Consider the following 11,819-nt stretch of genomic DNA (forward strand, 5'->3'; position numbering starts at 1 on the left):
TCTTTTTCCGTGTCCGGCAACGGATCGCAACCCTCAGTGTCGCCCCCGTACCGGACCGGGACCAGCAACGGGATCGCAACCCTCAGTGTTGCCCCCGCGCCTCGCTCAGCCAGTGAGCAGGAACTGGTCTGTATGTGGGATCCGAACCCTCGGCGGGAGTGCCGCCGCGCTTCCCAAGTGGCGCACTACAGCAGTGCGCCACCGGGCCGGCCCACCTTTCATCTTTTTGATCAAGTATAAAGTGAAATTTTAAACTAATTTAAAAGAAAATTAAAAGAATTTGATTGGTCTCATGTTTCCTTCTGCTAGATTTTGTGTATTTTAAAACTGAGTATCATTTGATATGTACCCATTCAAAGCCTACAGCAAGCACTATCCTAAATGAAGGAAACATCAGAAGTATTTAAAGTTAGGAATAAGAAACCAAAGCACAGTCTTACCACTTTTATTCAGCATGGTAGTGAAGATCTTATCCAGTAAGTGCAGTGAGCATTGTCGTAGAGATTGTAGCCAGTGCAGTGAGACACTCCCTATCCCCAAAGGGATAAGGATTGAAAATGAGGAAATAAAACTGTAATTATATGAAACTATTATTTACAGTGAAAACCTAAAAGGATATAGAAATAGATTATTAACAAGTTTAAAAGCATGAATGGATGTAAAATTAATATAGGTCAGTCATGTTTCTATACATCAGCAAATAACTAGAAAACATAATTAAAGGAAATATTGTCAGAAAATATGAAGTACATGGAACAAATCTGAGAAACGATATTTGAGACTTCTTTAGGAAAATTATAAAATTTTATTATGAAATAATAGATAATGTTCTTAACTTTCTCCATGGAAAGAAAAAAAGATAATGGAGAATACCTAAATAAATGGAGAGGTATACCATACTCTCTAAAAGCAAGCAATATTGTAAAGATGTTATTTTTTTCCCAAATTAATATACAGATGCAATGCAATTTCAAACAAAATTCCAGCAAGATTTTTCACAGGAACAGAGAGGAGAAACTGACCTTATCAAATAGAAGTACTAATTATTATTTATTTTTTTTCTTTTTTGTGGTTCTGAGGGCTTTATTTTTATTTTATTTTATTTTATTTTTTTTAAATTTTATTTTGTCGATATACAATGTGGTTGATTATTGTGGCCCATTAGAAGTACTAATTAAATCAAAGTGTAGTATCGCGGTGAGGACAGATAGATTGACCCGTGGAGTAGAAGTGTTTAATAGAGGTGGAATGTTGAATAAGGAAGAAAGGAGGAAATGTTAGGTAAATGAAGCTGGAAAAGGTTAAGTTGGATTTCCTCTCTACCAAATACAGAAATCAGCTGAAGATGAATTATATGTAAGTCAACACTTTAAAAATTCTTGGTAGACTATATTGTTAGATATATTTTAGTCCTTGGAGTATAGAAAGACAAGATGCAAAATGTTTTCTGTAAACATTTGATAAATTTGATTAATATTCTAAATTTCAGTTTATTTTTCAATTCTAGAATTTAGTTCCTTTTTTTATAGTTTCAAGTACTCCACTGAACTCTCAATCTTGTCTAATTCCTTGAATATATTAAGTAGTTATATTAAATCATGCATCTGAAAACTCTATTTGGATCGTTTGTGATCTGTTTTTATTTTCTGTTGTTTTCTTTTTTAAAAAATCATTTTTTCTCCTCATATGCCTGGTTATTTAAAACAGACTACTGGTCATTCTGTATGAAAAATTGTGAAGATTTTAGGCGTAGGATGACATTATCCCCATGCAAAAGATTTTCTTCTGGCACATGGCTAGAGTTACTAGCAATCACCAGATCACCTAAAATTTAGGTTATTTGAACATGGGCATTGACCCTGTGAGGTCTATTATATTTTCATTTTACCTTTACTCCTGGGCTAATCCTCTTCTGAATTTCAAATGCCCCAAAGCATTGGGCATTTATTAGGGCCCCCATCCTTGGTAGGCCCTGAACTCATTAATTTTTCTCCTATAGTTTATTGAGAATTTATTTCAGCTTCTTATCTTTTTAGCCATATCTTGTATCTTGATAAAAGCAGCCTCTTACTCTAAACTCTGGGTTTCCTTCTCCCTTATCTTGGCCCTATGATTCTTCTTCTCTCCAATGCCTTTAGAGGAATTTTGTTTCATGTTTTGTCTACCTTTTTTAGTTCTCACAGTAGAGTTGGTCTCAATTATGTATGTTGTTTGCCATTAGCAAAAGCAGAACCTCCTTTTGTTAATTTTTACTTTACAGTTTTCTTCAACAGCTTATAAAAATATCTAAAGTTTGGTGGTTCTGTATGCCTTTCTTTAATTTGTCTTGTCCCTCCCTCACACCTCCCTTTCCCTGACTCTGGTAACCATTATTCTACCACTATTCTCTGTCTTTTTTCTTTCTCTTTTTAATTGACCTATGATAATTACATATATTTGTGGAGTACAATATCGTATTCAGCTATATTCAAACAGTGTGCAGTGATCATATCAGGATGCTTAGTATATCCATCACCTCAAATATTTGTCATTTGTTGATGTTAGGAACATTCAACATCATCTCGACTAGCTATTCAAAGATACACAGTACTTTGTCATTAATTGTGGTCTCCCTGTATCACGATAGAACACTAGATCCCATTCTTATTCTCTGTACTATTTTATATCCACTGACCACCCTCTCCCCATCTCCTTTTCCCCATTCTCCATTACCCCTACCAGTCTTTAGTAACCACTATTCTACTCTCCACTCCTTTAGCTTCCACATATGAGTGGGAGCATGTGGTGTTTTTCCCTCTCTGCCTGGCTTATTTCACTTAATATAATTTTCTCCAGGCTCATCCGTGTTGCTGCAAATGGCAGAATTCCATTGTGTATATATACCACAGTTTCCTTATCCAGTCATGTATTATGGACATTTAGGTTGGTTCCAACTTTTGGCTATTGTAAACAGAGCTGAGATAAACATGGGAGTGCAAATATCCATCCCCTCGACATGATGATTTCCATTCCTTGGGTATATACCCAGTAGTGGGGTTGCTAGGTCATATGGTAGTTCTATCTGTAGTTGTTTGAGAATTCTCCATAGTGTTTTCCATAATGACTGTATTAATTTATATTCACACCAATAATGTGTAAGAGTTCCCCTTTCTTCTTGTCTTGGTCAGCATTTGTTATTTTCTGGTTTTTTAATAATAGCCATTCTAATTGGGGTCAGATGACATCTCATTGTGGTTTTGATTTGCATTTCTTTGATGATTAGTGATTTTAATTCTTCAGTTACTCATTAATTGAGGAAATGTATAATAAATATCCTCTATATGTAAACCCACTATGTTCCGTGCCTTGTGAGGATACAGAGATGCATCAGACACCCATTCTGACTTCATTGAACTTTGTCTAGTGGGGTAGGAGAGGCATGCATGAAATGAATATCATGTAATTTTTAAAACTTTAAGTGCATAAGAGAGGTGTAGGTCAAGTGCTGCACTGAGTTAGAGAAAGGAGATATTCCTTCCATTTCAGAGGATGACATTAGGTTTTACTGAAAAGAAGCTTTGAGCTGGGTCTTCAGCCTTACACTGAATCCTGCATTGATTGGGTAAAAACAGGTATCAATCGTGATGCTTGCATGTCAGTGGTTTTTAACCGTGTTGTGCAGAGATGAAAGTAATTCTGATGCAGTGGTAACTATATTTCCACACATAGAGATAATTCAAAGCAAAATCCCATAAAAAATGATTTTTTTGAGAAGAAGCTGGAATTTCTTCTCTTTGATAGAACCATTGTGTGACTAAATTTTTTAAACTTTTTTCATTAGTTTATTTTTCTTTTATGTGCCATTTTAAAATATTTAAAATAAACTTTTATTGAGATATAAAATCAACCCAAATATATTCTCCTGTATAACTATCATCACAGTCAAACTGTAGAACATTTCCATCACCCCGTACACACAGACACAATTTCCTTGGTTTCCCCTTCCAAATTTCCTCCCACACCTCTGCCCCAATCAACTACTAATCTTTCTGTCACCTTATATTAATCTTTTCTATAATTTCATGTAAATAGAAGTATACAGTATATATTCTTTTGTGTCTGGTTCCTTTTGCACAGTGTTTTTGAGATACATTCATCTTGGGGTGTAATCCATAGTTGGTTATTTTTATTGCTGAATATTATTCCATTGTATGACTCTACCACAATTTGTTTATCTATTTGTATTACTCTGTTTTCTGTTGCTTATAACAGAATAGCTGAAACTGGGTAGTTTATAAAGAAATAAAATTTCTTACAGTTTTAGAGGCCAAGAAGTCCAGTGTCCAGTGGGCACATCTGGTGAGGGCTGCCTTCTTGGTGGGGACTCTATAAAGAGTTCCATGGCAACGCAGGTTATCATGTAACAAGGGCTGGGCGAGAGCACTTGTTAATGTGCTTACTTGCTGTCCTTATAAAGCCACTAGTCCACACCCATGATAACCATTAAACCATTAACCCATTACTCCATGAACAGATTACTCCATTTATGAGGTTGTAGTCCTCATGATCCAGTCACCTTTAAAGGCCCTACCTTTCAACACTGCAATGTTGGGAATCAAGCTTCCAACATGAGCTTTAGAGGGAACAAACATTCCACCCATAGCACCAATCGCATAAGTTTGTTTTTAAATTTATCAGGAGTACCTAGCTACTAATTTATTTTTTGTGTGTATTGATTACTCATCTCTGGAATTGAGACACACTAATATTTTGAACTCTAAATTTGTAATGCTGTAAAAATTGATTTTGAAGAGGTAGACCTCTTATTGCCTACATAATGGTGCCATCAGAGTAGGCTGCTATGATACAGGTATTGGTGTCATAACATTTTGACCTTTTAGTTGTACAAATGTGTTTTTGTAGTCTCTTCCAAATGTTAGGCTTAAGAATGCTGATACTGGGATAATTTTAAATTGTTGTGATAGCTACTGAGACTGTGTGAATGTTGTTAAATAAAAATAACACAAAATATGTTGTCGTTTTTATTAGTTATTGCCTGTAAGAATAAGGAATTTGTGTTTTACTTGTTTTCAAATTCAGTATTCCAAATATTAATATTTTGCAAAGTAAAAATTTCATGTACTTTAATATGTGTATTTCATGCTTTTAAAAATATGGCTAGTTATGAAATTATTGTTACAGCTTGTGGTGTTCTTTGAAAAGGCAGTAATATTTTCTTTTGGAACTGGATTTCTTTTAAATACCAATTTAACAACTTTCATTATACTATATTCTGTCATGGGTTTTTATATTTTTTTGGAACTGCTATAAAATTTTCCTGCTATAGGCTGTTTTTTTTTTTAAGGCTCTAAACCAGGTTAGGTAAAGCAGTTAGAAAGGAAAGGGACAGATGGATGATTAATGTATTCAGTGTCCCTTATGTATTCGCTAAAACTTTTATTTATTCTGTAAGTGGTTTTCCTCAAATTCTCTGCTTCAAAAAGTAATACCATATATTACTAAGGTAGCAGCTCATTTAAAAAAATAATCCTTTATGTTTAGGTGCTCCAAATACTGCTGAATTAAGGATTTGTCGTGTAAACAAGAATTGTGGAAGTGTCAGAGGAGGAGATGAAATATTTCTACTTTGTGACAAAGTTCAGAAAGGTATTTGTTTCATTGAATTCAGAATATATCTTAGATTAACAGATGCATTTTACTTTGTTTTCCGCTGTTTTTTTTTTTTAAAGCAAACTTAATTTGCTCATGAAGTTTCTTATGGCAACTAGCTATGTCACATCATCTAATATTTTCTTGGTATTTTATCACCAAAATCATATAAATTTTAGTAGATATTCCTTTGTATATCACTTTTATGTATAACGTATGTAAAATTTTATAATAGAGTTCAACCTTTAAAAGCATAGGCTCTGGATTCAGTGATCTGAGTTCGAATTCCCACTCTACCATTTCTTAGCTGTGAAACTTTGGACAAGTCATTTCATCTCTTTAAAATCACTTCCTCATCTGTAAAATGGGGATGATAGTAATTCTTGTACAGATTTGGGAGATTATTTACAGAGTCCTTAATGCAGTGACTGTACCAAATACGTATTAGTTGAATGAATAAATGAATAAATGTATAATCTGCATCCAATTTTTTAAAAAGTTGATTTGTTATTAATGTCAATTTGGGATTCTGCTCTAAATCCCAGATGATTGGGATAGTTACTTCCTGAACATGGCTATAAATTTATCAAATACTGTTAGATAGTGACTATTTGATGATAAAAAGCATTCTTGAGATTATATACCATTCTGTTTTTGTTAGTACAGATTTGGGTGCTCCTCAAGGTTATTAGATATAATGGGCAGGAAGGAGGACCTAGGAGGATTTAGTTCTATGTGACTATTCTGCATTCTTCAAATTTTTTTTACTATTTAGTTCCTGAACCACAGCTGCTTGATATTGAAGATTGTGACCTCAATGTGGTGAGACTATGTTTTCAAGTTTTCCTCCCTGATGAACATGGTAATTTGACAACTGCTCTTCCTCCTGTTGTCTCTAACCCAATTTATGACAATCGTAAGTACTTTATTTTCTTGTATTTGTAGTCTTAGCTTATTTTTTTATTTTAATCGTTTAACTTTTTAAAAGTATTTTGGTAATTAGAAAAAGTATATCTTTATTATAGGAAATATTCAAACATTACAGAAATGATTAACAAAGAGTAAATCTCCTATGATTTCATCCTCCAAAGATAATCATTGTCCTCAGGTACATATTTCACTAGTTTCTTCTTCATATATATACAAATACGTTATCATCATCGTCATCACCATTATCATCATTATTATTCACACAGTATAATTTTGGCAACTTTAAAAACAATTATTGGGCCGGCCCGGTGGCGCACTCGGTAGAGTGCGGCGCTTGGGAGCGCAGCGGCGCTCCCCCCGAGGGTTTGGATCCCATATATAGACTGGTCCGCTCACTGGTTGAGCGCGGTGCGGGCGCGACACCAAGGGTTGCGATCCCGTTACCGGTCACGAAAAAAGGAAAAAAAAAAAAAACAATTATCACTGATCTTTTTTTAAACTTACTTTTTCTCTTAGCAATATATCTTGAACTTTTTTTTCTTTAAGCCACATATTCTTTTCAGTAGCTGCATATTTTATTATATGGCTATATCATAATTTTATTAAATCATTACCCTATTACAGGACATTGGTTTATTTCCTTCTCATTTTTTCTTTTTGCCCTAATAAATTGTATTGTTGTAATAAATTACCTTGGGCAAATATTTCTCTAAATTTTCAGAAGTAGAAATATTGGCAAATGCTAGATCAAAGGATATGGATATTTATCATTTTAAAAGATTATGAAACTGCCGTCCAAAATATTTCGTGTGTATGTTTGTACACACACTTATATATACATCCACCAAAGGTGTATGACTACCACTGTTTTGCATCTAAAATGATAGTGCGACATGGGGTTATAAAAGTAGATCAAAGTATCCTCATGATGGAGAGCCTTGAATTCCAGGGAGAATTATTGTAATCATACTGGCCAAGATAATGGAAGCATAAAAATTGCATTGCCATAGGGATATGGCCATAATTTAAGAATATTAATCTGGTGACAGTGTGTAGAATGGATCGGAAGAATCAGAATTTAGAAGCAGAGAGATTTAATTAGAGGACCTGTCATTGCCTAGAAATGAAGTCACAAGGCTCTAAACCAGGTTAGGTAAAGCAGTTAGAAAGGAAAGGGACAGATGGATGATTAATGTATTCAGTGTCCCTTATGTATTCACTAAAACTTTTATTTATTCTGTAAGTGGTTTTCCTCAAATTCTCTGCTTCAAAAAGTAATACCATATATTACTAAGGTAGCAGCTCATTTAAAAAAATAATCCTTTATGTTTAGGTGCTCCAAATACTGCTGAATTAAGGATTTGTCGTGTAAACAAGAATTGTGGAAGTGTCAGAGGAGGAGATGAAATATTTCTACTTTGTGACAAAGTTCAGAAAGGTATTTGTTTCATTGAATTCAGAATATATCTTAGATTAACAGATGCATTTTACTTTGTTTTCCCATTGTTGTTATTTCTTTGGTTTCTTATTCACTAGATGACATAGAAGTTCGTTTTGTGTTGAATGATTGGGAAGCAAAAGGTATCTTTTCACAAGCTGATGTACACCGTCAAGTAGCCATTGTTTTCAAGACTCCACCATATTGCAAAGCTATAACAGAACCAGTGACAGTAAAAATGCAGCTGCGGAGACCTTCTGACCAGGAAGTTAGTGAATCTATGGATTTTAGATATCTACCAGATGAAAAAGGTATAACATTTTGGTAATAATGATTTATATATTTCTTAAAGTTGGCCCTGCTAATTACGTTTTCTTGTAAGATACATTTGAATATAGTTATGTGTCTTCATAATTTGTTTCTTTTCCTGGAAGTTTTCAGTTGTTTTTTTTTTCTTTATGATCTTTGGATAACTTTCTTAGGAAAGTGGTTTGATTATTCTGGAATAATTTCCAAGTATCTAAACTGTTTATCAAAATTTCTGTTTGTTATTTTAATTTCTGTTTTATTTTTGTCCTTACTGTGCCCTTTTTTAAATGGGAAACTTGCCACTCAGAGAGTGTTCTCTTTTGCTCCTTATCCTATCAGACCTTATTGCATTAGTTGACATTGTTGACACAGGTATTATAAGAAAACAAGATGAATATTTTAAACTATTTTTTCATAGGAGAGAAATACCCTTTTACTACTGATTTGGGATATATTCTGCAATACTCATTATTTATTTAAAGCATTTTCTATATATAAATAAAGCACCTGTTTATTTCTTATTGGAAAGGAAGCATAATCCTATGATGATTCACCTGCTTTCCTGATTTCTTTCTAATCAGATACCTATGGCAATAAATCAAAGAAACAAAAAACAAGTCTACTTTTCCAGAAATTATGGCAGGATTGTGGTAAGAATATTTTAGATTGATTCAATAGATTTTATTTGTTTTTTTGTTCAGTTTTTCAAATTTTAACTGAATATTATTTTTCAAATTACATTTAATAATGGAAAAACTATCATAAACAGTTAATTTTCCTGAGAGACCAAGACATGGCCTAGGATCAACTGGAGAAGGAAGATTCATCAAAAAAGGTATGTTACCCCTATAGAGTATTTCTTGTGATCAGAAAGACCAGTTCTTTGCACAATATATTGGAATTTCATTGTTAGGAATGAATAACTGCTTCTTTAATATTTTCCTCTCCTACAAATTTTTTCATACTTCCAATATTGAATGATTTGAGCCTGGCTTCCAAAAGCTGTGTTGGAAACTGATTATGTTTTGTGGGATTCATTGTTCGAGAAATAACATTTTGTTCATATGGTGGTAATTTTACTAATTACAGTGTGTCATGGAAGAAATGGTTTAGATCTTGCTGGTTGCCGATTTTTATGAATAGAGTTATACTGAAACACAGTTATGCTTATTTGATTACATATCTCTATATGTAATAAACTGCTTTTTTTTTTTTTTTTCACTATAGCAACAGGGTTGAATAGTTCCAACAGAGGCTGTATAGCCCACAAAGCCTAAAATATTTACTATCTGGCCCTTTAGAAAGAAGTTTGCCAATCATTGTTCAGATAATTCAACCAAGTGTTAATTGAGAAGTCTTTTTCCCCCTGTAGTCTTAAATCTGTGCTTTTTCCTGGTTTAGTATACAAGGGTACTTCAAAAAGTTCATGGAAAAATAGAATTAAAAGGTAATACGACTCTTTCTCTGAACTTTTTGAAGTAACCTCATATACACATATTCACATAATACATAAATCAATATGGAATTAATTTTTTTCTGACTGGGAATTTTGTAGTACCCTAGGATCGTATCTTAATATATCTTAAAAGTTATGTGTATTTTTCAATCACACCTAATGAATGTTTTCTCCATCCCTCCATTTTTTCCTTAAAGTGTAGTGTGTGAGATGGTTTTGACTATGTAGATTCCCATTAATTGAAATTCTGATATTTATCTTTCATTTTTCAAAAATACCTTTATAGGGCCTCAGAAGCTAAATATTTTCGTATTTAACTGGAGTGAAATTACATATGACAAAATAACTTACCAAAATCATTTTACATGTATTTGTAAAAAGAGTACATGTTACAGAATTCAGTTTTGGACTCGCATAATAATTTCAGTGCTTTTTGAAATTTTTGTTTAAAATTTGCCGTGAAATTTTCCTTTAGTATGTTTATGTAATTTTAATTTAGAAAATGCTTTTTATAATTTTGTTCATTTTAATTTTGTAAAATACATTTTCCTCCCCACAGAATCAAATGTGTTTTCTCATGGGACAGCTTTGACAGAAATGCCCAGACCTTCAGGAGTTCCAAGTCAAGCATCCTACTATTCCTCACCTGTGTCCATCTCAAGTGGACTGTCACATCATGCTTCAGCCATACCCTCAGTGGTACCTCAGCCTTCTTCAAGCTGGTCATCAATGGCCCACCCCACCTCACGCTCAGGCAATACAAACCCACTGAGTACTTTTTCAACAGGGACACTTTCCTCTAATTCACAAGGTATCCCATCATTCCTGGAAATACCTGTTGTGAGTGATTTAAATTCTTCTAATGCTTGTATTTATAACAACACTGATGACATAAGCAGAATGGAAGCATCACCCATGTCACCAGCTGACTTATATGGCATTTCTGATGCCAACATGCTGCCTAATTGCCCTGTGAATATGATGCCACCCAGCAGTGATAGCATGGGGGAGAATGATAATCCAAGACTTGTGATCATGAATCTTGAAAACCCCTCTTGTAATTCAGTGTTAGACCCAAGAGACTTGAGACAGCTCCATCAGATGTCCTCTTCCAGTATGTCAGCAGGTGTCAATTCCAATACTACTGTTTTTGTTTCACAGTCAGATGCATTTGAGGGATCTGACTTCAGTTGTGCAAGTAACAGCATGATAAATGAGTCGGGACCATCAAACAGTACTAATCCAAACAGTCATAGTTTTGTTCAAAGTAGTCAGTACTCAGGTATTGGCACTATGCAAAATGAGCAATTAAGCGACTCCTTTGCATATGAATTTTTTCAAGTATAACTTGCAATATTTAAATCCTTTTAAATGTTTGTAGTCATTTTGATACTACGTACATAGATGCAGCATTTTATATTTGACCCAGAATATAACACAGGGTTTTTTTTTGCTGTTTATTTTGGAAGGATGGTAGTCCAAAAACAACTTTTTTAGGTAAGAAGTATAAAACTTCGGGTATATAGAATACAAAATTAGAAACTGTCAAAAAAAGAAAATTCAGAAATAGACACTTAAAGTTTTTTTTGCTGTTTATTTTGGAAGGATGGTAGTCCAAAAACAACTTTTTTAGGTAAGAAGTATAAAACTTCAGGTATATAGAATACAAAATTAGAAACTGTCAAAAAAAGAAAATTCAGAAATAGACACTTAAAAGGGCTTTACCAGTTCTTCATTTGAGAGACCTGCTACCATGTTTGGTATGATTCTATCCTTAGAGTCCCACTGAATTTCCCCAGGATACAGTCTGAGGAGAATGTTAAAATAAGGATCCTGTTTTTCCAAAGAGCTTTTTTATACCTTTTTTGTAATGTATTAATGTATTCTTAGTTAAATGAATTAACTGATATTTGCTTTCAAGCAAATTTAAGGTAAAACCTGTAATGGCTATGTCATTGGAAAAATAAATTCCTTATTATTTTTGAGGCCCCTGGGCCAAGGTGACCCCTAAGGGGTTTTCTGAGGCTTCTGGGAGTT

The 11,819-nt window shown here is 33.7% G+C and overlaps 1 protein-coding gene across 1 annotated transcript in view; it reads left to right on the top strand.

The window, feature by feature from the left end:
• REL (v-rel avian reticuloendotheliosis viral oncogene homolog) overlaps positions 1–11,129 on the top strand; it is a 35,134-nt gene extending 24,005 nt beyond the window's left edge. The window contains exons 5-10 of the mRNA XM_008570135.1: positions 6,425–6,565; positions 7,913–8,017; positions 8,116–8,328; positions 8,908–8,976; positions 9,096–9,161; positions 10,342–11,129. Of these exons, the coding sequence (XP_008568357.1) occupies positions 6,425–6,565; positions 7,913–8,017; positions 8,116–8,328; positions 8,908–8,976; positions 9,096–9,161; positions 10,342–11,129 (1,382 nt within the window). The remainder of the gene's footprint in view (positions 1–6,424; positions 6,566–7,912; positions 8,018–8,115; positions 8,329–8,907; positions 8,977–9,095; positions 9,162–10,341) is intronic.
• Positions 11,130–11,819: the final 690 nt, after the last annotated feature.

This window comes from Galeopterus variegatus, unplaced genomic scaffold (assembly GCF_000696425.1).
Source record: "Galeopterus variegatus unplaced genomic scaffold, G_variegatus-3.0.2 Scaffold574, whole genome shotgun sequence".
Lineage (NCBI taxonomy): Eukaryota > Metazoa > Chordata > Mammalia > Dermoptera > Cynocephalidae > Galeopterus > Galeopterus variegatus.